The following is a 27,076-nucleotide window of genomic DNA, read 5'->3' as shown; positions in this document are numbered from 1 at the left end:
CCTGTGAACTGAAGCTGCTCAAGGGTATGTGCATGTGTGTGTGTTACCTGTGAACTGAAGCTGCTCTAGGGCGTGTGTGTTACCTGTGAACTGAAGCTGCTCAAGGGTGTGTAACCTGTGAACTGAAGCTGCTCTGTGTGTGTCTGTGTGTGAAAATGCCCCCAACTGAATACACCTGGTGGCTAGAGGTAGTCAGGCTCAAACCTTGTACCTTGGGTACAGGTAAAAAGAGACTAAAGTCCCTAGCCACTACCACTTGTGAATTTGTGCCTCATATTTCTGTTCTATTCTCCATTAAATCTGTGGTTTTCAGGATTGCTGTGGCAAATCACTGAAGGATTGCATTCATTAAACAATGACAGGCATTTGAATTTCAGACTTCATATTATTTTTGTTAACACAAAACCTTTTATTCTAGCAACTAAGTTTATAAGATCAGTATTTGAAATAGGACCCTATTTTGGGGGTGTATTCCCCCATTATTGGCTTTGTCTAGGTTTTTGGGCTAAGAGGTTAAGAGCTATGGTGAGAAGTGAGAACTGAATTCACTAAATGATGGCCATTTAAGTTTCAGTCTTCCTGTCTTTCTGGAAATTGCTGGCTTGTCATAGTGATATGTTGCTTTGACTGCAATGCATAGGGTCCTGGGTTCAAGACTTGACAGCGAAATGCATGGTGATAACACAACATTTTATTCTAGCAACTTTTCAAAATTATACAAGCAATGTATAAAATGTATCCCTGGTTTTTGGCCTTTTGTCTCCCCTTCTAAAAAAAAACTGAGATTGAAAATAAGTGCGAGAAGCTGTGCAAGATGCCCATGGCTCACACTGCTGTCATTATTTTATATAGCTATATATATATATATATATATATATATATATATATATATATATATATAGTGTGTGTGTGTGTGTGTGTGTGTGTTGAAGTTGTTTTATGATGGAAATGTTCTGAATTGGGCAGCTTTGTCATTATTGGTTCATGCATTTTGTTTCATTGCCTACTAGAAAAATGTTCAAACAATAAATTTTAAAATGTACTCTAACTTAAGTCTAACAAGTGTGATGTATTATACAAGGAATATAATTTAATAAAGTCAGGAAGGTGTATCAAAGAATGCATGTATGTTTCTTGTTTTGTGTGCAAGCCAGGGGCCTAAGATTTGAAAACAGCCCAAAGGTAATCTTTATCCTCCACTGGCCAGATGTATTTTCTTTGGATGTGGTGTGGGTTTCAATGTTGTTTCAATGAATGTGAGTTTCAAGGGTAGAGAAGTTTTAATACCAAGTCTATTTTCATTGTAAGACAGTAGTGCTTTGTTTAGCAGATATCTATTAGTGTTTGTGCATTGTGCTATAAAATGTAAAAATAAAATCCAAATAATCATTGTAGAAGTAAAACAATATGCACACATTAGTGTTTCTGGTCTGTGTCTTTCGGCTTTTCCCGGTTAGGGGTCGACACAGCGGAACTCCGGTCCACTAATGATTGGCAGTAGATTTTTACGTGCCGAGTTGCAGGCCCTGACACACAACCTTCAATGAAGGTACGCCCATTCACGCATGTCTCCACACAGAAGATGCTCTAGCTGAGAATCAAACAGGACAATGTCTTACTGTGAGGTGACAATGCTACCACAGAACCACCACCACTTATGGTAAATGGGGTGAAATAGCCAGGTAATGGGACATTGGAATGGCTGCATAGGGACTCTGGTGCCATATTTTGGTATTCTGTTCTTCAGTTTGCATTGAAAAGTTGGTATCCCGCAATTCCACTGTAGTGGGTGGGGTTACTTAATTATGTATGCAAATTTTACATTGATCAGCGTACAGATTTGTACCTATTTTTCATGGGCCTTGTCCAGATTTTTGATGTTTCCAGGTTGAGATGTATGCTGCTAGCACTGTTTATTATTTTTTTTTTTGTTCATTTTTTTTCACATTTTCGAACATTCATATGAAAGGTGGACATTTGGATGTTTGATTATATGAAGTAGACTTATATATATATATATATATATATATATATATATATATATATATATATATATATAATACATATATATATAAATACACACACACACACACACACACACACACACACATATATATATATATATATATATATATATATATATATATATGTATATATATATATATATATATGTGTATATATATCATCAGCACAGTCAAACACAAAGAAAGGAAAAAATTTCCAAAACAAAGGAAAGATGGATGGAGAATTCCTGTGGAAGGCAGTCATCTGTGTTTTTCACCTCTGTGTCTTGTGACACTGGGAGAGGAGGCTTGGTAAATTTCAGCTCAGCAGCTATGTCAAAGCCCTACTTCATTCACAGAAAGTGGTGTAAGGCCCTGTACACAGTCTTTACCCATTGTGTAGACATAGTACTCCATACATAGAATAGACATGCAGACAGCTGACCACTCCAGAATTGCATGGGATTCTCCAATACTATGCTACCTGAGTCTAGGCTGGTTCCAGTGGAGTAACTTGTGGAACTTGAATTGTATACCTACAGATTGCATAGTGCCTCTGACCCCCCCCCCCGCTACTGTTATCAGAACTGATTTTAAAAAATGAGATGCAGGCAACCCTGCTATCTTAAACATACTCTCTCCATCCACACACAGTAACCTTGATAAGCTCTCACTAATGGGGATTGTTGGACCACTGGATCCACTCCTTACCAGGCTATGATAATGCCCCTACTGCTACCATCATCTTTATTTAATTAAATTTTGTTATGAATTACATTTAGGTATGATGGTGGAGCAGAGGACAGCACATCAAGGGACAGCTAGTTAGTAAGGTATATACCTATTTCCTGCTGCTCTGTGCAGCATTGTCATGCTATATAGCCAATGAGTCCCTGTCTGAATCACTTATTTGCATAGTACAGTAGTATGTACTATGCATGCCTCTGCATTTACAGAAGTTCACTATCGCCTTCTTTATAGTACTGTTCACTGCTAAAATCCACATCTATGAACCACAGCAATAATTAGTGGTTTATTTGAACTGGCATTATCAGCATTCATAAACTTGGACACATAACTTTTTTGAGGGGAGTGAGCAGTAGACATGGTTATGGACTCAGCTGATAAGAGTCAACAAAAGTGATCATGTTGTGCAACAACTAACTTTTTCTACAACAGCTGCAGTGCTCTGTGCATATAAAATAGAGTTGTCTTACACATCCTTACCTTGTTTGTCCTGTCCTGTGGAGTGTGCATGTATTAGATATGCTGTGTGCTGCAATCGGTCCTCAGGATAACTTTCACTTATTGTTTTGACCCAGGTAGGGATGTTGGCCATCTGACACCTTGTAGGGCCAGTTGCAAGAACAACATGCCTTGCCTGAATTACTGTGCCATTCTGCAGCACAACCTGGAAAAACTGTGTCTGCTTTTGAAGTTTTGACAATGGGCTGTGGATTGGTGTAAGTGGCTCTGAGCAAGTTTCCAAAACAGGAATGATTTTCTCCACAGTTCCAGTAATTATGTTGTTTTCCAGCTGGTACCTTCTAACCTAAAATGTGGTTTGATGAAACAAAGGTACAGACAGTTAATCATTTTAAATTAAGGACATGCAAGAATATTGCAAACCTATATCTTTCTAGAGCTGCTTAGGTTTACTTTCAGTTGTTAATAATGTTGAATAAATGTATGTAATACTGCTGTTTTGCTGGAGTTTAATAACTGTAGAAACACAGACTATTTTATTAAGGCAGATAAGCACATGTGTAATAGAATAGTAACTACTGTATGTTATTAACTTGCTGTATAAACAATGTAACAAACTCTTTTAAAACACTAACTTGTCATATGAAGTCAGACCTTCCAATGAGCTTCTATGGACATTTACTGTATTTCACCTAGATTTCTACTTATGATAATTATTAGCCATATAAAGTTTAAGTGCATTGTACTGAACAATATTTTGCAGTCTCATAAAAAGACTTGATATGACACAACATCAGCAAGATGCAATTGTTTGGTTCAGAGGTTCATAGATTGTTACTAGGCTAATGATCACTAAGGTCCTTACAAGCCTAGCTGCAGATGGTAGCACACCCCAACCATTTGGGTCTCAAGTACTGTCGGTGTCTATACAGGAGGGGGGGGCATGTTAGTAGAGAGGTAACTAAAGATTTGTAGGCGGGGTCAGTTAGGATAATACTTTTCTTATTGACAGCCTCTGTCGATAGGAGACATGGAGGCCAGACTAGGGATACATTTACAATATGCCATTCAGTTGTCAAGAGTTTGTTTGAATAGGGTCAGGGATAAATCTGTTTTATGTGAATGAAGAATCTATTTCATAGTGCAGGGATAATTTGGGACACATATCTGTCTCAAGTGAAGTTGAGATCCCTGGATCTAGTGTTTGGGGTGCTGTTTATTTTGCAAATGTGCAACAGATCCATCAGGGCTGGTACTGTGGAAGCCCTGCAAGCTAGGCAAAGATACCCATTTAGAAGCCTGTAGGAAAGTGAATACAGAGGTAGAGCATTTAGGCGATCAGTGTTGGACATGGTATTCATGCCCTGAATTCTCCTGGTGAGAAACATTTGCAAGCATTCCAGCAGTTGAAAGTGTCTGGTTAGATACATGCCATTTGGGGCATTGTATTCAGTGATAGGTTTGATAATGGCCAAGTAAAACCTGGATGTCATACTCTTACCTATAATTTGGGTGACATAGAATAAGTTTCTTACTATATGTTGGTCAAAGGCCAGACTGCTGCCTACATGAGTTCCTAGATCCTTTACCACAGAGGCAAATATTAGGGGTGTTTTAGTGATGCAGTAATTAACTTGAGTTAACAGTTGCCCAAAGTGCATTATAATGCATTTTTGGCATTGTGTTTTAGGCGTGGCATTGGCACCAGTCTTTTGTCTGTATTAAACCCTCTTGCAAGATGTTTGTGTCTTTGGGGGGATCTATAAAAGCTCCCAATTTACAGTAATCTGTTCTTGGTGAGCCAGAGGCCTTGAACATTAGCCTTGATTTTTGAGAAGAAGATACCATACAGGAGTGGGCCCAGTATGGAGACCAGTGGTGCTCTGCTGGTAATTGTTCTCTTGGCAGATGTGGTGTCATTGATTCTGATGTCTTGGGTCCTGTCTGTGAGCCAGCCAGCAATCCATCAGGTTAGGGAGAGATTTATGCCCAATTCAGAGAATTTGTCAACAATGTCTGAATGGGCTGTTGTATTGAATGTCTTGGCAAGGTCAGTATATGCATTATGCACTGTTTTACCCTCATCCGTTGGCTTGGTGACCCTATCAAAGAAGTCTACCAGCTTAAGTAAGCATGACCTTCCCTTAACAAAGCCAAAATTTGTTTCTGCTAAAAAGTTTGACTCTTTCCTTAAATCGTTGGGCTAAACAAAGAGAAAAAGATTAAGCGTTTGTTGACTTCATTTTTTCATTTATAGGTAGAATACTCTATGGAAGCAGAAATAAACAGTTAAAGGGCAGATTATTGACAGAGGCTGATTGATGGTAAAAATACAGAATGAAGTATGTCTCTGTGGTAGCAAGTTTTCAGGCAAGCACTATCAGATTTGTTATGAGTGAAGATCACGTGCAGAATTTAAGAAACCACATGCTATTTTATCAGGCTTTGCATGGAGCTTGCAAATAAACCCAAGTCCCATAGATTATAACTAGAATACATAAGTAAAAACCATAACTAAAACATAGCTAGTAAGTTTTGATAGGAGTCTTTTGACCAAGGTTGGATCTTCATGAAGGTACTGAAGTGAAAGCATCTGAAATCACGTCTCTGTATATGCCCCTTTTCAGCCATCCTGATATGTATTACTAACCAAGCTTTCTCTGTAGTTCTAGCACAGTGACAGAAGTAAAGGCACTTGAGAAGAGCTTCTGGTATAGTGTCAGAAAATAATGCATTTCTTCAGAAATAAGGGGTGGTAAAGTGATACATTTAATTTTCTTTTCTTTCTTTTTTTTTTGTTTTTACTGTGTGCTGCCGTCTATTTTCTACTAGGGAATGAACTGGAAGTAACATGTGGCCAGGTGAACAGTTTACCTGGGAAGACTTCAACACACAAGCCATCGATTGTACTCTTAGGCTATGCATTTCATTTTTCACATTTTTGATAAAAATAAAAAAAAAATGTTTTTACCCCATGGTCATTAGAAATCTTCCTGTCACAACCAAACAATCAACCAATTGCTGACTCGCTAACATATTTTTATTTTTCTTCCTCAAGTTTTGGCTTGAAGTGATAGCCCTAAGAACATTAGCATCTCTAAAACTGCAGGAAAATCTCTTTAAAAAACTGGAAGCCCTGAAGTCAACATTTTGACTTTGTCTTGGTGGATGTGACTTTAGAGAGAAGCTAAAAAGAATCTACTTTGCCATATTTCTTCATGTAGCAAGTAAGGAACCCACTGAGATATTTAACACATTTAATTTAAAAGGCAAGGAGAAAGACAAGACTGCAATGTTAAGAAGTAAGTTCTAGACATACCTTGAGCCAAAGAAACCCCTGCCGTATCTAAGACTTTTATTTTTTATGAGAAATCAAAGAGTTTAGGAGATTTGTGTCACTTATCTTAAACACAGAGTGCTAGATTGATCATTTGGTGACTTTGCTTATTCATTTACAGGTAGAGTTGTCTGTGGAAGCAGAATTGACTATCTAGAGGGCAGTCTAGTGAAACAAAACTGATTTAGCATTGGAGAAAGCCACAGATGTATGCAGAGTGAGTGAACTGGTGAGCATCACTGAACAGTAATACTGTGCATGAACATGATGTGTAAACAAAGCTAAATTTATTAAAAATAGTAAAACCAAGATGGTGTCTGGGAGTAAATTATCAGTTAGTAACCACACTCCCTGCTTTGGGCTGTGGCTTTAGACAACAGAAAGATATGCTGTGAAGCAAAGTGTCAAGTTGCTAAATTCTGTTTAACAGAGCCATACCTAGGGCAGGGTGAGGAGGGTGGCTGCTCTGGGCACATGCTTTTAGAGGGTTCTTTCAGCAGGTGATGCTGGTACAGGAGTGCAGTACCTGCATTGCTTTATGAAACCATAAGGTTATCATGGGTTTATGAATAAATTCTGCCATGGTTGAAGTGCTGAAGTTCTCAGTGCGTGGTAAATGACAGTAGTAAGCTACTTCTCGCATATGTAGCAAGCAGCTTGCTACAGTTTCAGAGCAAAGAGGGTTTTTTCTGTCTTTAACTTTGATATGAGAGAAATGCCAGTTTGGGTGACTGTACAGGGCACCAGATAACCAAGCTATTGTTTAATGGTTGAGGAGGTAATACACATTTCAACAGAGTATGTCAGAAATGGAAACAAGTGCAGCTACAAGATATTGATGTTGAGAGAAATGAATAATCATTTCTAGAAATGTTTGTAGACTCAGTGACTACTGTGCATACTAAATACAGCTTTGGTGCATTTAGTCATTGCAAGAATGACTATGTACATACTATAAATGCAGTGAATGATAGTAAGCTTGACATCTGAGGCAGTAAACTGGAGTATGGTTGATAAACTGTGGATTAAAGGCAAAGTAGTTATGTTTGAATTGGATACCTGTCTCTAAGTATTTTGGTGTCTTATTTTTGTCACACGCTTAAGACACTGGGGTGAATTATGTTTGAATTTTGTGTACAGAACAAAGCAATATAAGATATTTGAGATATTAACCATGAAAAAATAATTTCAGATAGCCAAGTCTCTTGGGCAGAAATACTTGTGGTACACAGGGCATGATACAAAAAATTCATAGAATCCAGATAAACATACATGTTTTCTGCTGGACTGAAAGACACAAATTTGCACAGTGTGTGCAGTCTGATGAACTGGAGATATGCAGAAGAAAGTCATGATCCAGTGAATGCTTACTATGCCATCAGGTAGCTACAGATTCTTGAAGCTACCTTTTGGGATATCATCAGCAATGGAAGTGATCTTGATGGCAGTAGAAAACATAGTTAAGGAGTTGAAGCAGTAGTTAATAGTTGATTATCTAGCCTGGGGTGCTACAAAACAGGAATATAGCTACAGAAGGGTAGCTAGGGTGGGACAAAGGTGGTAGCCACTCTGGGTGCAAGCTGTGAGGGGCAACAATTGGCAGTTATTGATGGTGCTTTATTACAGTAGCAGCATTCAGAAGTTATTGCCAATGCATTGGGGTCAGAGCTGAAGAATGTATGATATGGTATTCATAACAAACTACTTGTCACAATATACACTTGTATTTGTAGAAGTTTGCTGCATTTTAAAGTAGAAAAATTTTTTTGCTGCTTCACTTAAAAGTCGAGCAGCAGAGATAGTAAAGAATAGACCTAATGTTCCAATGCCAGATTGTAGAATGGAGAACTGACCTGTAATTTTTTTGCTCTCCTCAATTTAAAGGAGTTTAGGGGCACTAGTTCAAGGAATGTCACCAGACCCTGCATTGGTAAGCTATGACTCTGCAACACAGATAACTAACCAAGTTGCTGGACAGGCTGAGATTTTATAATTTGAAAGTCAAAACTAAATGCCAGATATGCGTCACATCTTTAATCGGTATGGGCCATGTATTGACACAGAATGGTCATTATCCAGACACTGACAAGGTTTATGCAGTTGTGAATATGTAAAAACTTACTGACAAATCATCTCCTCATATGAAATTCTTGAAATTTATACAATATCCATTTAGTCTACACATCTGAGAAATTACAATACTGTTAAGAATGTTTCGAGAGCATGATACAGTATGGAATTAGCCAATAGATTACCTCAAAAGCATTTTGAGTTGTTAAAGAGGAAGATGACAACAGTACCACCTGTGATGTATATATATCTATAATATGGAAAAAGTATCAAAATAGAATCTGATCACATACCATTGCAAAGTGTCTTTAAGTATTTGCATAAAGCAGCTCCACATATGAAAAAAAATCTAATTATTGCCAATGCAGAAATATGACCTGCCAGTGCAGTGTAACCCAATGAATATTGGGTATAATGCACAAGCTGGGGAGATCATAGCTGAATTAATAAAAGATTACCTTTTAAAAAAAGATCTAGAGGTTTTAGGGATTCTGTCACAGTTAAAAGTATCAGTGAGAAGTTAAAAGAGCTGAAGGTGTATAAAAGGTGTATAAAAGAAATGGCTTAGAGCTTCACTAACTGCAAAATGTTATCATGGCAAGTTGGATGGATGGCTGGATGATTTGGAATACATAACTTTCACTTGAAATATGTTTTACATTTAGAGGTAAGTTATTATGTATACAGGGACTGCTGCTCAAAGCTGATAATGTAATTATCCGTAAACAGCTACAAAATGAAATGTTAATAATAGTGCAAGAGATACTTCAACATGTGGCAAAGTGCTAAGAAAGGGCACAGGACATCATGTATTAGCCAAACTAGCAATTCACTATTTTAAAATACTTGACTTAAGTATCAAAAGCAAAATTGCAATAAGTTTTGCACATAGCTCCTTTGATATCATTGCCAAGGTTGGACAGTTATCTGTTTCAGTATAATAATCTGATGCTTTGTTGTGTGTATAGCACCATTCTAAGCATCCTGATGTTGTTCATTTGATAAGTACCACAACACAATTATTTATAATACTTCTAAAGTTCATATTTTCAGGTTTGGTATGCCTGAACAAGTAATACATGGTAATTGCCCACAGTCTTTGGATCAGAAATTTCAATCCTTTTCCAAATTGTGTGAGTTCACATATGTAACTTTTAAGTCCATTTACAGTCACTCATAAAAAATTGATAGTAAATAATTTCATGAAGAGTGTGACTACCTAAATCAGCCAATTGTTTTTCTTTTTTTCCTTCCCAAATACCAAAATGTAACTCTACAAGGACTGCCATCAGCACAATTATTAGCCAGAATGGAGAATCAAAACTTATATGTCACCACCATTACTGGTTTGGAAAATTAGTTTACCAGAGTTAAGAGTTGTTTCAGAGCAGACAGAACAGAACGTTTTTATGATAAAACTGCAAAATATGTATTTTGTTTGGAGGAAAGTGAGAAGGTAAAGATTGTTCAAGATGCCTATTTGGGATATAATTGCTAGTTCAAGCCTCACTTATTCTGTTTCTAATCAGCTGTATCATAAAATGTAATGATATGCAGCTATACAAATGGAATCAGTACCAGCTCCAGAAACTGCCAGAAATGCTACCACATTGGGAACCAGTTAATACACATAAGGGCAGAGCATGAGGTTTGCTGGAGGTCTCTCAAGAGACTTCATCTGCAATATTCAGTTTTCAAGTTTTGATAGACTGACTTCATCAGATTTACACCAATCTGTGGATTTAAGTACTGCTAATCTAAGTAGTGATAGTCAAATGAAGGGTAGGGCAAAGCCAGTTACTGATAGCAAATGTTCAAAAGTTTTAAAGCTGTAGTACAAAGCCTCTAAGATAAAGTATTTCTTGTTCATAACAAGGTTCATTACATAAAATCATGTTTAGTTTATAAGTCAAGGCTCACGTAGATATAATTCTAGTCAAAGTGTTATTTGCCTGTTTGTATAAAGTATGATCTATAGTGGAATCTTAAATTCAATAAAAAGAGGGTGTCATGTACAGAGTATATGAGAAGTACTGTACCTTATGACTGTGGTGGTGGTGCTGCGGTAGCGTTGTCGCCTCACAGTAAGATGTTGTCCTGTTCGATTCTCAGCTAGAGCATCTTCTGTGTGGAGACATGCGTGAATGGGCATACCTTCGTTGAAGGTTGTGCATCAGGGCCGGCAACTCAGCACGTAAAAATCTACTGCTAATCATTAGCGGACCGGAGTTCTGCTGTGGCGACCCCTAACTGGGAAAAGCCAAAAGAAACAACAACTGTACTACCTTTAAGACAACATGGACTGAGTTTTCTGTTTTCAGTTAACATGTTGAAGAGAAAGTATCCTAAACTGTGTGTTTGTCTTTCTGTGCATTAGAGAAACATAATAGACAATCACTGATGGATTGTACTCTGATAGTGTCAGGAAACTAAAATGTATACAAAAGATTAAAAAACTAAAGTTTTCAGTCTCATAAAGCTCTAGTCCATCCCAAGAACAAAGTGAAGAGATGGAAACATTGAATAATCAAAGTGCTTTAGAAAAAGAGTAACTACAATCTTTCTACAGAATTCTCTTTCAAACTAAACTTAATCTGACTGAAGTAAGTGATCTAAAAGTCATTTGTAAAATGAAGGTATCCTATGAACTCCAGCTTGCTTTATAAAAGATGGAAGATGACCAACTTCAAGTCCATGTTCAACTTTACTTAAGTGCTGTCTATCTATCTATACACCTATCTATAACATCTATATCTTTCTATCTATACATCTGATAAATGTATTTATTTAATATTTGTCAACAGGTTGATGAAGTAATCCATAGACCACATTCAGCTATGACCCGAGACAATGACAATAAAAATGCAGATAATATATAGACATTAGCGTGCAATTATTTACAGCATGCACTACAAGGTGTACATATATTAGAAACATCAAAAATAAAATTTTGTCATACCTAAAACAGTAGGTAGAAAGTAAATTTTTCTGCTATCACAACTAAGTTATACAATCATTCGGTTTGGAATTAATCATGAGGATTAGGTTATATTAATAAAAGGGCTGTATATGTATATACAGATATACATTGATGATGCAGATCAGCAAAATAACAGCTGGCAGAAAGCCACCTGCTGATATCATCATCATCATCATCATCAGCTGTCTTTTTCCCATTTTCTACATGGGGTCAGGGTATTGTGTTAACTGTCTATATCTCTCTCGATTCAATGCCACACTTCTGCCTTCTTCGACACTCATGTCTGACTGTTACAGATCTTCTTTCACACAATCCATCCACCCCTTTGCTGGGCATCCTCTTTTACTCTTAACTTCTTTTTGTTTGTCCCAAATCTTCTTCACCAAATTGTCTTCTGCCTTCCTGCACATATGTCTGAACCACCATAATCTGTTATCTTTGAACTTTTCTGCAATTGGAGCTACTCTGGCTTTTGCTCTTATGTCCTCATTTCTTCATCTGTCCCACAGTGTGCATCCTATTACCCATCTCAGGTACTTCCACTTGCCAATAGTTGTTTATAAATGATGTACACTGAGAGTCTCATGGTTCATTTGTTATTAAGCCAAAACCTACATCTCGATTGGCTTCAGAATGCCTGTGACAAATTTGGCTGTGAACGTGTGTATGTGTGTGTGTGTGTGTGTGTGTGTGTGTGTGTGTGTGTGTGTGTGTGTGTGTGTGTGTGTGTGTGTGTGTGTGTGTGTGTGTGTGTGTGTGTGTGTGTGTGTGTGTGTGTGTCTGTGTGCGTGTGTGTGTATGCATTTGTAAATAAATTTTGGTGCAAACTGAGTTTAAAATTACAAGGAATGCATACTTATGGATGTATATCTAATGTAACATTTTCAGTGCTCACCATCATTTTAGGTAAAAATTATTATTCTTTATTGCAACTTTAAACCATAAACAATAGAAAAGATCTTTAGGTCAAAGTAAATGAAATAGCCAGATTAATCAATATAGCATGTGGTCCACTAATGAATTCCTGGTCATCTGGTTTGCAGTCATGGCCTTATCTATCTGTGCTACATTGCCAGTGACTTTTTCAGTAACTAACTCTGTACTGTCATTAGAAGAATGGAACCTACTTACTGGAAAACAAAAAAGACAAAGACTCTTCTTGGAATTACTGCTGAAGTTAAATATATGCTGCCTGCATGATATATGCTATGGAAATAATGTCATATAGATCTTCTGCTTCACTTGTCTGGTAAAGGGAAGCTAGAATAAAACCAAGGACATGACGGTGAAGAATTAAGAAAAATTATTTCCTGAACCTTCAGAAATCAAACTGTTATCAAGCCACAACACTTTTGTAAAGTATTAATCGTATTAATCATTTTCAACAAGGATATCTAGCCAAATATGTTTCCAACATTTTTTATGTGGTTGGACTGCCTTGTACATTAGGTTTAACTCTAAAATATTCTTAAAACCATGACTACTTTGTACCTAAACAGCCTTTCCCATTGAGCTTGTTTGCTCAAAGCTGAAGTGAGTTGGGCCTTCTGCCCTTATTCTACTGTTTTCCAAATACCTGCTGAGAGACTACGAATGATAAGTGCTTATTTTAAACCATTTTCTGAACTTTCTGATTAACTAAAACAATATTTGCTGCATATTTATTTGTTTAAACTGTGCAACTGTATTTTACTGAATTTTAGATGATCTACTAATTGAGTTCCTCTTATAACTGTAATTACTGTTCAACTGCTTGTTTTGTTCATTTTACTTGATTTGCTACACTTGAAAACCACTAGCATAGACTAGGTTCAGGTTTTTGCTAAATCTAGTACTGTTTGTGACCTTTGGAGCTTGTAAAACAGTTAATCTTTTATCTGGAGAGCCCCTCCACCCCAATTCTCTCATGGCAGGAAGGTACAGTCTGGACTGATTTAGCTAGACTTATTGTTGCAGGGCTCTGTTTAGGGTGTTTTGATTACATAATTTGAACTTTGGCTATTTCCTGTTTTTCTGCTTTAAAAATCCTGTGTTTGAACCGGTTTGTGTTTGTTTGTGCCTGTTTGTGCATCATGCAGCATCATGCACTACTGCACAGAGGGATTGCTGGTTACAGATTCTTGCTCTCTAGCCTTATAAATATTACCTAAAACAGAGCTCTTCACACCTAAACCTACTAATACTAACACCTGCTGTGTTCCTTCTTCAACTGTTATAGCCAGACCAAAATTTCCTAGGACCATGAACTGTCAGTTTCCTTCCTTTTCTCCTACCATCCTGGTTGCCATGGGTCTACTGAGGCAGTGTAGCAACTGCCCCATGTACATTGACAGTCCCCTACTTCTAAATCATTCCTATAATATTTGTGAGAAATGCAATTACATTATAAATCTGGAATCACAGCTCTGTAGTGCAATAGATAGCAATACAGAGCGGGTTGTCAGCCCACCTACCACAACTCCTTCTCATGACTCACAGCATACACATAGACCACGATATACAGAGGTTCTCACAAAAAATCTCCTTAACCACCAGGGACCTCCAAAACATATACATAACCAGCCATAACACCCAAAAGACACAATACACATAATGACATAAGCACAAGTGTTGCACCATCAAAGCTCATAAGGCAATGCACATCCACTCTAAATATCGAAGTCATAGGAGACTCTATAGTGAGACACACAGACATCCCCCTCACCAGGCTGAACAAGGAGAAAGTCACAGTCAATTGTATTTCTGGTGCCAGGATTTGTCAGAACACACAACACAGGCACTCAAGTCTCTCAACAACAATATGATTTGGTCATAGTACATGTTGGCATGAACAACTTGAGATGCACCTTTCCGGACTACATGAAGAGAGACACGATTGAGCTTTCTGATTATGTGTCACAGACTGGTATGTCCCTATGATACCACGATATAAACAGAAAATCATTGACTTTAATAATTGGCTTAGTTTCTGATGCCATTCTAAGGGGATCCAGTTTCTGTCAGCCTGGGATGACATGATTGATAGACATTGATGCTTTGCCAGAGATGGTCTTCATCTGTCACCCCTGGGATTTCAGCTACTGGCAAAGGCTCTTGCCAGCTCCATAGTGCCTTTTTTAGGCAATGTCACAAGGGCAAAATTCCCACTGTAAACATTTCATCAAACAACAACCTCAAGGTTATGTTGCTAAATGCTAGGAGACTTCGCATGAAACTGCACTCACTGAAAGCAGTCCTCACCTTGGAAGACACTGACATCTGTGCAGTCATGGAGACCTGTCTAAGGCTGTGGAGAGCACCCCAGCCATACTGGGTTAGACCTCCTACCACACATTCAGACCATGAATGGAAGGCATGAGAACTAAAGGAGGTGGTGTATCAATATTCATTAAAGATAAGTACACCTCCGGACTGGTTAAACAGTATGATTCCCTGGAGATACTTCAGGTGCAACTAACTGTTGGTTGAATCCAACTTAGCGTCCTCAACTAAGGACAACCATAAGGCATTCTTTAGTTACATCCATGGCCTAAATGGTAAGACCCAGATTTGTTCTGAACTGGTAGTTAATGATACCACATCACTGAATCTGTGGATATAGCAAACTTGTTAGCCAACAGGTTCTGTGAAACTTTCACTCCCTGGTCTCCACCACACATACCCCATGACATTCCTTCCACCAGTCCCCCACCTTGTATCTCTAGAGAGCAGATCATAAATGCCCTCCCTAAGGCCAAAAACACAACATCTATGGGATCTGATAACATCCTAGACTGCATCTACAACACAACATATATGGGACCTGATAACATCCCAGCTGTGCCTACATGGGCTCCAGCAGCAATTAGCAACACCACTGGATACTCTTTTCAATCATAGTCTGAGCACTGGCTTCATCCGAGCTGACTGGAAAATGGCCACCATTATCCCCTTGCACAAAGGTGGTGTTTTCACTGTCCCTGGAACTATAGACCTATTAGCCTAACTAGACTTATCTGCAAGGCCATGGAGTGAATCATCATGGGCCCTATCAACAAAAATATAGGTAATCTCCAAACAGTTGACTCTACTCAGTCTGGATTTGTCAAAGGGAGATCATGCCTGTTAACCTGGTGGGCTTCTTTGAGACAGTCACCAGAGCCCTGGAGGAGGTGAAAACTGGGCATGCAGCCTACCTGGATATGGCCGAGGCTTTTGACACTATTCTCCACTCGGGCATTATTGACAAACTCACCCTGCTAGGTATCAACCCTTATATTGTTAGGTGGGTTACTAACTGGCTCACCGATAGAACTAATAGTTAAAGTAGGGGAATCCACCTCCAACAACAGACCCGTAACCAGTGGTGTTCCACAGTCATCAGTCCTGGGACCTTACTTTTCAGAATCTATTTCTCTGAAGTACAAGCAAAAACTAAAGGTCTGTGACTGACAAAGTTTACTGATGACTACAAACTGGGAGCAGTCATAAAATCTCCAAACAATGTTAACATCCTACAAGAAGGCCTTACACAAACAAATGATTGGTGCCAAAGTCATGGCCTTACATTCAATGCAAAAAATGTATCATCATCCCTTTCAGTAAGAGCAATGTTCCGGCTAACTACTACATCAATAGAAACACCCTAAGCATGCACCCAGTTGTGAGAGACTTGGGCACACAGGTTAACAGCAACCTTACCTTTGATGACCATGTCTCCGCAGTAGTAAGAAGGGTGTACTATATTGATCATCTCATAAGTAAGGGCATTGTCTCCAGAAAAGAAGAAGTTATAACCTTCCTATACTCTTCCCTCATCAGGCCAATAATTCAGTACAATGTCCCTTTTGGTATGTACCTCTCTAGGTACCTGCATTAATTGGAGAGACCACAAAAGTTCTTCACAAGGAGAATTCAAGGTCTTCAGCATCTGTCCTATGTGGATCAGCTTTAATCATTGTCACTATACTCTGTTTCATACAGACTACTCAGAGGAGATATCTGTCTTCCATATAAGGCAATCCCTGACTCCGCTTTATTGGAAATGCTGAATATCCATAATTTCAATGCCTAACATGTTACTCGTTCTAAAGACCTTAGCATGGTATGTGACATTATTAGAACCCACTGGAGGGACAGATTTATAACTTCCTATGATCCTATATTCTCTGCTGCATTCATCTTGACACTCATCTCCCACCTCTGCAGTCTGATGTGAACTTTCTACTGAAATTTAACCCTGCATAGAGACATCTGAAAATATTGATCCAAAATTACTACATGTTTTATCTTCATCTACATGACAATTCATTTTGTATTAATTACAATTACCTATGTTCCCATGGTATGGATGTAGGCAGTTGTTCCAATGTACAAAGCAGGATCCCACCATGATTTCAGCAACTGCGAGACAAACAGCCAAGTTCTGCCCACTATCAAAAATCCTCACAAGATGCATCAGCTCTCAGATTATGCAATTTCTAAAAATCTCATAATTATAACTCTGACACGCAGCATTGACATAGGCTTGGGCATGTTATTGACACCGCAGTACTTGTGGAATGCGTTAGCATAGTGTTGCTGCTGTATTGTTCCTCGATTTAACCAGGACTATCAGAATTATTAACCACCATCTCCTACAAGATAAGATATAAAGATGAATATAAAGGAGTAAATATATATATATGTTTTATTTAACATTTGTTGACAGGGTAGTTGGCTGGTCCAAGACCTCTTTTCAGCCATGACCTGGTTCAAAAAGGTAAATATATTTACAGAGACATCACCTAAATGTACTACATGGAATCAATACAGATAAAAAAGTGTATTACAGTTCAACAGAGCTTGTATCTTTTGAGTTTGAGAAAGATCGCTGATGTACAAGCTCATAATAGCAATTACATAATGGCATAAAAATGTTAGACTGAAGTCATACAGAAATATTGACAGTGAGATTTCAAGCCTTAATGTTAAAAAACTAACTTTAGTAATATGTGAAGCAGAACAATGTGCACTGGTTAGAGAAAAAGGAGGGCAAAGTACAAAGCAAACTGGGTGCAGGTTTAGCAGTATGTGCTGAGTCACCCAGTATCAAGGAAGCAGCAGCATTTGTTTTCATTTACAAGTTGAGCTCTTACAGACTTTTTGAACAGTTTAATATTGCCAATGTGTATTGACAATACAATGGATATCCAACTACTGATCAGATAGAAGTCATTCTGTGTGATGTAAACATGCCATAGTTTTTCCACTTCCAATTCCCTTTAGTTTTCGTCAATGCTGTGTGCTAAGTTGGTTAGTATTTACTGTCTTGTTTCACTACTGTTTACTGCCTTATTCAGTAACATGCTGAGTTAAAGTAATATTTCAGAATAGTTTAGCTCTAGTTGCATAATGTTAGTTATAACCTTAATACCAAGAAGTTTTATAAAAAGCTAGGTTCTTTTAAGTATTGTGCTCTTTTTTCTACCTCTTTCATCCTTATGCTTGATTTGCTAGAATTTCTTTACTCTTTCATTCTTTGACTTGCTGTTATTTTTGTTGTTTAGTTGTTACTCTTAGTTTTACCTACCCTTTCCATTCCATGCTATCTTTGTTTTCTTTTCTTCTGTTGTTTCTTTTTGTTTCTGCTATGCCTTCCTTCTGTTTATCTTTTTTTAGCTGTTTCCACAGTTTTGTATTTCAAGTCCTTCATTTCTTCTTCTTTAGCTGCCCCTCGATATCTCTTCTAATGTTAGCCATCTTCCATAGGATCATAGGAAATTCAAGGCCACTGAGTCTTGTGACCACTTATCCTATGCCAGTACTGACCCTTAGGCTGTGCCACCTCTCTTGAGGAGAGCTAGGACAGTCAGGCCATGGGTGAATTTATGAATACCCATCCAATCATCCCGATCCCATTTAATGGAAGGTAGTGTATCATATTGCTTAGTTTGTAGGAAAATCTATTTCAGAGATGGGGGGGGGGGGGTGCACTGAGTAATGAACCTTATCTCTCCACCATGTTTTATTTCTCTACTAGTGAAGATTTAGAGCTCTGCTATTTGTGGAATGATTTGATTTGTGGAAACAGAAAAGATCCAGAACCATTGAGTTCCTAATGGCATGGAAAGCAAGGTGCAGATCATCCCACGTGAGTCTATAAGATTGTAAATAATAGGACAGTGCTGCTTCCAGTCTTTTCTGTCAGCTTGGGGTTTCTGAGCCGGTAATCTTCCTAGTTAGGAATCACTGTTCTCTCTTGTCATTGTATTCAATAACTGACCTAATCATTGCTGAATATAAGGGGATAATGACTGATTTAGATTTGGATAATCTTTTTTGGCAAGTAGCTGAGCTAAGTAGAAGGACTTTCTGATAACTGTCAGTACATGATGATCAAAGGAGATAGAATTATCAACCTAAATTCCAAGATTCCTAACGACATTCTCATTTTGAAGTGGTGTATTGTCTATGTTGTATGCTGGGGGTAGAGGTGTCTACCGATTGTAAAAATATTTCATTTGAACCCATTTAGAGTATACCAGGTATCTACAAGTGCTTGGGTATCAAAGGGGGACTCAACAATAACTTCAAGTTTGCAGTCATCTGAAAACAAGGATAACCAGAGGTCTTGTTTCAATCTAGAGATCTGAAAAGTAGCACTGAACAAAATAGGACCCATCACTGAACCCTTTGGGACACCACTGATCACCTTCATAGTCTCTGATAAGGCATCTTCTGCCCGTACCACATGGGTTTTGTAATTTAGGAAATCTGCTATCCATCTTACCACATACGGATATATTTGTAATGCTTTCTAGCCATGTGAGCATGGGAGATAATGTGATATTCTTTGGTGAAGTCAAGGTATGCCATGTAGACAGCATGACTACTGTCAATAGCCTGACAAAGCTAAACTGCTGTGAGTTTAGCCTGGTGAGACTATTAATATCATAGCTTATCAGGTTGGTTATAATATGCTTAATGACTTTGTAAATGAGAATCATCAGGCTGTCAGGGTCAGTGGTGGGGCCACCCTTGTAAAGTGCCATAAGTACCCCAGTGCACCAATCCTCAGGGGCAAAGACTGTGGTTAAGCTCAGGTTAAGGAGTATAAGGAGTGATTCGGCTTTCATTACCGCTAATGATATTACATCACCATAACTTTGTGTGGTAAGAAGCTGTTATGCATGCATGACAGAATGAACAATTGCTTTCTTAATTTGCACTGCACATTTGCATATACTCTACATGCTGTGTAGTTCAGCACATTACAAACCTAATTGACTTAACTTTTGTGATAAATTATCTTTCTCTAAGCTTATGTATACAAATATTGTGAAGCTGAGTTGTGTTCTGCTATGACAATGCAAGATGGCAGGTATTGAGTAAACATATTAATCACTTATAATTTTTCCATGGTATATTTCTGTTATGAAGTGGTAATATTTTAAGAAGTTTCTTTTTTTTTAATAATCTCATTGTAAAATTCTCATTGCATTTCAATTCTTTCTCTGTGCACTATCAAATCAGGAGGGATGACTTGGTAACATACTGAGCATGTGCACATTGATGAACATAGCAGTAGATTTCCCTTATATGGACAGAAAAAGAAGTTATGTACTTACCATAACGTTTCACGCGAGTTGTTCATCTTGCCTTCATTCTTACACATGGGTTTGGAGCCGATCCCTCAGCTCCGAGTCGGCCGCTTTCACAAGCTCGAGGTTTTCGAGTAGCTCCAGGCCAAGTCCCTATCCCATGATGCTCTATGCCTCACCTCAGATCTAGTTTGCTGATCCCAACATGTACAACATAAGAAACACATGAACATTACTCCAGCCAGAGTAAGAAATCCTATAACAAGACCCACCAGACCGCAAAAACTCTTACTCGTTCTTCGAGAAGCCTGGAGGCGGAAGGTGGGTGGGAATGTAAGAATGAAGGCAAAATGAACAACTCACATGGAACATTATGGTAAGTAACTAACTTCTTTATGTGAAGTTGTTCAATCTTGCCGTTCATTCTTACACATGGGTAGCGTCCCAAGCACCATTCATCCTGGGTGGCTCACGGGAGTATATTCCTGAGGACAGTGGAACCAAAGGAAGCCCTGTCCCTAGAGGCCTTATCTACTTTGTAATGCATAATGAAAGCATGTGGCTTAGACGAAGTGGCAGCTGCACATATCATGTCCAAAGGCAGCCTAGCCATATAAGCTGAAGAAGTAGAAACAGCCCTAGTGGAATGCACTTTCACGCTATGTTCTAACGGTTGATTCACGGAGGAATATGTGAATTTTATGCAATCAGTCAACCATTTGGACAGAGTAACTTTTGACACCGGTAGCCCATTCTTGGTATCAGCATGAGAGACAAAAAGTTGTTTTGATTTTTTAAATTCTTTTGTTCTATCCAAATAAAATCTGAGTTGTCTGTGAACATCAAGTTTATGCAACGCATACTCCAGCTTATTAGAATGGTTACTGAAGAAAGTTGGGAGTTCAATAGTTTGATTTAGATTAGCCTCCGAACATACCTTTGGAAGGAAGGAAGCATTAGTCCTGAGCGACACTCTGTCAGGGTGAAAAACAAATATGGGGGTTTAATAGATAAGGCCTGAAGTTTGGACACTCTACGTGCTGATGTAATGGGCACCAAGAAGATGGTTTTCCAAGACAGAAATTTTAGTTGGCAGGAGGATGGAGGCTCAAATGGAGGAAGAATAATCCTAGACAGAACAAAATTTAGATTCCAGGGAGTGAAAGGTTGTCTAACTGGTGGTCTAAGCTGTATGGTTCCTTTTAAGAAAGCTCTACATAACCTGCGAGTCATAAGATTAGAACCTTCCGATCCGAGGTGAAAATTTGAAATTGCAGCTAATTGAACTCATATGGTGGCAGCTGCAGCACCTTCATTAAAAAGCTTAGTCAAGAACTCCAGAATGCTAGCAACTGGGATGACGTATGGGTCAATATCATTTTGCGAAGCCCAGAAAGCAAACCACTTCCATTTGCTGGCGTATAGCTTTCTGGTTGAAGCTTTATGAGAGGATACAAGGATATGCTGCACCTCCAAGGAAAAATTGTGGGACCTGACTATGTTGGAAATCGGAGCAGCCAAGCTGTCAATCTGAGGGAATGAAGAGAAGGATGAAGAGCCCCTGATGAATGTGCCAGCAGATCTGGAACTGGGTCCAGGATCCAAGGATCCTCTAGTTGGTAGAGTCGAAGGAAAGAGAACCAAATCTGTCTTGGCCAATACGGGGCTATCAGAATTACAGTCCTCCCCAAGGCTTTGACTTTCTGCAAAAAGTTTGGAATCAGGGGACTGGGTGGAAATGTATATAGGAGTCCCAGGGGCCAAACGCGTACAAGAGAATGTCTTGGGGTTTCCCCTGGTGGGGGATTCAGGGCAAAGTAACTTCTGCATTTGGCATTCATGGGGGATGCATACAGGTCGCAGCAAGGCTGGCCCCCATCTGTGGAAAATCATCTCTGCTACGTCATCTTTGAGGGACCACTCATGCAGCATCAGAATAGCTCTGCTTAGTTTGTCCGCTATCATGTTGGATTTCCCCGGGCTGTGCATTGCTATCAGAAAGCACCCGGTGGATATAGCCCACTGCCAGACTCTTAAGGCTTCTCAACACAGGGGATAAAACTTGGTTCCCCCTTGCTTGTTGATATACCAGACTACTGACATGTTGTCGGTCTGAATCGCAATCGTTCCCAGAGGAAGAGAGTCTAGAAAGTACTGCAATGCCAAAAGTACCACTCTCATCTCCAGGACACTGATGTGCAATTGTGACTCTGTCTCTGACCAGGTGCCTCGGGCTGTTCTTCCCTGAAAAAGCCCCCCCACCCTATCAAAGAAGCATCCGTGGTCACTGTGGCTGATGGCGGGGAGGACGGGGACAAATGGATGACCTAGTGTTACATGGTGGCTGGTCAACCACCACTGAAGGTCCTTTTTGCATGAATCTGTAATCATTATCAAGAATGACATTGGAAGTTGTTGGTAAGACCACTGGGTAAAGAGTAACCATTGAAGTATTCTCATGTGCATATGCCCTAGAGGAACTGCTATGAGAGTTGCTGCCATAGTACCTAGTAATTTCAACACTTGAGAGGCTGGTACTTTTTTGTGTGTCAGAATGTCTGACGCCTGTTGTTGAAGTGACTATTCTTTCCATTGGCAATTTTATCATGGTGGTGATAGTGTCTAAATCTACTCGGATAAGGGAGATATGCTGCGATGGTGACAACACAGACTTGTCGAAATTTATTGTTATTCCTAACTGAGAACACAAATTTAGAGTGTAATCCCTGGATTGAACTAGTTGATGCCTGGAGGTGGTGGTGAGGAGCCAGTCGTCCAGGTACAAAAACACTCAGAATCCTAAATGCCTCAGGTGAGCCATAATCACTGCCATGCATTTGGTAAACACTCTGGGGGCTGTTGTGAGACCAAAGGACAGTGCTTAGAACTGATAATGACTGTCTCCCAGCCAGAAATGCAGGTGATCTCTGGATGGTCTGGCCATTTTGATATGATAGTACACATCCTTGAGATCTATAGAGCACATCCAATTGCCTGTTCCTAGAAATGGAAGAATCAATTGAAGCATGACCATCTGGAACTTCTTCTTTACAAAAGTGTTGAGTCTTCTGAGGTCCAAGATGGGCCTCCAGTCCTCTGTTTTCTTTGGAACTAGAAAGAATCTGGAGTAGGTTCTGGATTCTATCTGGTCTGCTGGGACTGGCTGGATGACTCTCTTTTCCAGCAACCTTTGAATCTCTATGGTTGCTTGATCCCTGAGACTGGGTGGAATGTCTGGGATTTTCTTTCTTACAGGGGGAGATTCTGAGAATGGGATGACTTATTCTCTGGTAATAATGCTTTGTACCCATGAATCTTTTGTAATTTTTAGCCAGGTGTCTGGATACAAAGACAAGCAACCCCCGAATGCCTCTGGAGTAGGACAGTCGGGCCTTCTTTCAGGAGTGCTGGTAGGGCTTGCCAAAGAACTGCCGCCTGGGCAGCATCTTCCATTATTACCCCCTCCTCTGCCCCTGGAGGGGGGAGTTCACCGCACCTTCTCAGCAACTAATGGCTCTACTGGACAGAGGCACAGGGAACTAATCTAAGGGGGTGGCAAAAGCCAACACATTCTGGCTAGGCTTATAAATGCCCTTGGGCAGATAGCCTAGTACTTACCTATGAATCTATTAACTACATGTGTTCTGAAAGGCTCCTTGGGACTTGTGGAACCACGTTTCCTTCCTTTTGCCCTTTGGGGTAAGGTCTAGTAGGGGTGGAAAAACGGACTCCTGTGGCAGATAGAGTCTTTCCATCTTGTTTACACCTAGAGAGGGTCTCCTTGACTTTAGGCCCTAAAAGGGATGAGCCATCAAATGGGGTTTTAACGAAGGAAGATTGAAGGCTTCCACAAAGGATGATAAGTGCATCCAGGAATGTCTCCGAAGGGCTATTGCTGAACCCGCTGCCCGACTCATGCCATCACCTACATAAGAAATGAGTCGCATGGACAAGTTAACTATGGAATTAAGGGTATTGAGCTGGGATGTTACCTTATCAGAAATGCCTTCAGCTGTAATACTCTGTAGAGTATCTCCAAGCTCTTTAAGGAGATCTCTTTGAAGTCAGGTAAAATGAGTCAAATAGTTGAGCGATCACATAGCAAAAGTTTCTGAACTAAAAATGCATTTCCCATTCCTGTCCATAATCCTGGAATCTCTATTAGGAGGATGGGCAGTAGAAGAGGTTTCTGACATCTCTTTCTTGGTGGCAGACACCACCACCATGGCATCAACTGGCACTCCTTTGGTAAGAAACATTTTGTCCTGTGATGATGTAATAAACTTGTTGAGCCTCCAAGGGACAGGTTCCACAGTATAAGGAGACTCCCACGCCCTTCAAGCAACCAACTTCATTAGTTCATTGAAGGGTGGAGTCACCCAGGAGGTGGAGGGATGAGACCTAAAGGCCTTCAGAAGCACCGACTCATCATCAGTAGGGTTAACGGACTGCCAGTCACCCCTCTGTCTCAGGATTTCAAGGATATCAGCAAAGGAAATATCCTCTGAGGGGGACTGTGGGGACCCTTCTGACTCCTCTAAGTCAGGGTCTGATGTGACAGACTCCTGTGAGGAGTCTAAATGCCTCATCCTGCAAAGCTTCTTCCTGGGAACCTCATCAGTGGGAGCTTCTGGTGAGGTCTCAGTAGAACATGGGTGACCCAATGGGGCTAACTGAGGCTCTGGGTCTTGATGCTTTACAGGGTCCTGTGATACAGAGGTGGAAAGTGGCACATTCGGGGATTAGGAGGAAGGCCCTGATGAAGTGGGTGTCTTAGAAGACATAACTCTTCTTATGGCTTCGAAGGCTCCACTGCTCTGATGGGAGGAAGTAGCCGGTTCTGAAGAAATGGCATCTTCCCTGGTGCTGAAACAGTGGGCTGCAACCCAGAGGAAGAAGCTGAGCTTATCCGTGCTGAAGCTCTAAGAGGAAGGGTCAGAACTGACCCATTGGTTTGACTCTCCCCCCCAGAGCCGACCGGAGAGTGTCAGCTCCCAGACTCCTTGAATGGCACCGAAGTAGTCTGAGTCAATGGAGCTGATAGCACTGGAATAGGCCTCAGCTCTGAGGGTTCCACAATCATCAGTTCCACCTCCCTGGCTCTGAAGACCCTGCTTGGCTCAGAGGAGGAGTAGATACAGTAGGTAAGGCAGTTTTTGGCTCCAAAACTGGTTGGGCCAGAGCCGACAACAATTTGGCTAGTGCCAAATTCTGGGGGAGCCTCTGCACCACTTGGTCTACATCCTCATTGGAGAGGCTCCTCGAAGAATTAGTCAAAGGGATTGACGAAGCCACCGACTGTAAAATAGGTGATCTCAAAGTTTCGGACACTGGCTCCAATACCGGTGACCGGCTCCGAAAAGTAAGCTCAGTGCTTGGTTCCGAGGACTGTGGAACCAGTGACCGCACCTTCTCAGCAAATTTCAGAGCAGAAGACTTTGGCTCCGAAGAAGCTTTAGAAGATTTGGGTCCCTTTAAAGATTTTGAAGTCTGGTCGGCCTTGTCAAGTGGTTCCTGGAATTCAGGTTTTAACAAACCCCTGTCCACTAGTTTTCTCCTGCATTCCAATAAAACCCTGCTGCTAAAAGAATGGCAAGTGGAGCAGTCCCCCTGAAAATGGACTGCCCCCAGGCAATACACACAACTCACATGAAGATCAGTGATGGACATTTTTTGTCCGCACTTAGGGCATTTCTTAAACCCTGACTTTTGCCTCTCTTTTTCTATCTGGTCAGCCATAATGCAATGAAAAAACACTATAGATCTATGTAAATATATATATATATATATATATATATATATATATATATATATATATATATATATATGTATGTTTAAACTGCCTAGACAACAACACACTCTAAACAAACAAAAGCAATATCTAAGCAGTTGAATAATTTAGAAAAACACAAACACAGAAAAAACAGCTAAGCTAAAAATAGCTATAATAACTAGAACAGCTAACACTTTTAACAGGATAGGGTTAAACTCAAAAGCAGCCAATGAAAGGCCTAAGAGCAGCCGCTCTATAAAGATGAAGAATCCATCAAAAAGGTACTAAAGATAGTGCCTAAACAAAAAGGTAAGGCTAACTAGCCAAGAAACAGACTTTTTAAACACAGAATCTAAGCTAAATATCTATAATAACTTTGAAAAAGCCTGAGCTCCACTCTCAACCTCGGATCTGTTGCAATGGCAAACTAGATCTGAGGTGAGGCATAGAGCATCATGGGATAGGGACTTGGCCTTGAGCTACTCAAAAACCTTGAGCTTGTGAAAGCGTCCGACTCGGAGCCAAGGGATCGGCTCCAAACCCATGTGTAAGAATGAACGGTGAGATTGAACAACTTCACATTGTAGCTTATGCCACTCTAAGTGTGGTAGACAAATATGAAATAAGGCATAATTTTTCAAATGTGCAGGATAGTGCATTACACAGGAAAACAAAGCAGCTTGTTAAAAATATGCATTTAGAATTATTGAAAGGCAGAATACTGTGTAAAAATATGTCTACCCATTCTTAGTGCAGCAAAGAACATATTGGGCTTGTTTTTGACTGCTTTTGATAGCCACAATGACCTGTCCATCAGTGTAACTGCTGACCTCATTGGTAGGGTGCATCAGGTGTTATCTCTCAGTTATAGCGCAGCATGCATCAGTGGAAGATAAATCCTAGCTGCTCTATGTTCTTTCTGTCTTTACAGTCACTGGCATGCATGTACAGAATATTCCATGTACCATGATTTTTGTCTTATAACCATTCCCATTCATCTTTACACTTGTATTTGCATTTCTACTGCATTTCTACTGTATAGTTTCTCTACTGACCTCCATTGTTCATGGGCTACATCCAGATTGAACATCTCAGTCATCAAACTAATAAATTAAATTGTATTTGTATATAACATGCACAGTGTTT

General features: G+C 39.7%; 1 protein-coding gene across 1 annotated transcript in view; it reads right to left on the bottom strand.

Moving 5' to 3' along the window:
- The window catches only part of LOC122803455, a 726,176-nt gene that overhangs the window by 256,700 nt on the left and 442,400 nt on the right, over positions 1–27,076 (bottom strand). The window contains exon 5 of the mRNA XM_044073073.1: positions 3,231–3,555. Coding sequence (XP_043929008.1) covers positions 3,231–3,555 — 325 coding nt within the window. The remainder of the gene's footprint in view (positions 1–3,230; positions 3,556–27,076) is intronic.

This window comes from Protopterus annectens, chromosome 5.part1 (assembly GCF_019279795.1).
Source record: "Protopterus annectens isolate FY-2018-M chromosome 5.part1, PAN1.0, whole genome shotgun sequence".
Lineage (NCBI taxonomy): Eukaryota > Metazoa > Chordata > Ceratodontiformes > Protopteridae > Protopterus > Protopterus annectens.
Note: the sequence above shows the minus strand (reverse complement) of the source record. Positions and strands in the feature narration are given on the sequence as shown.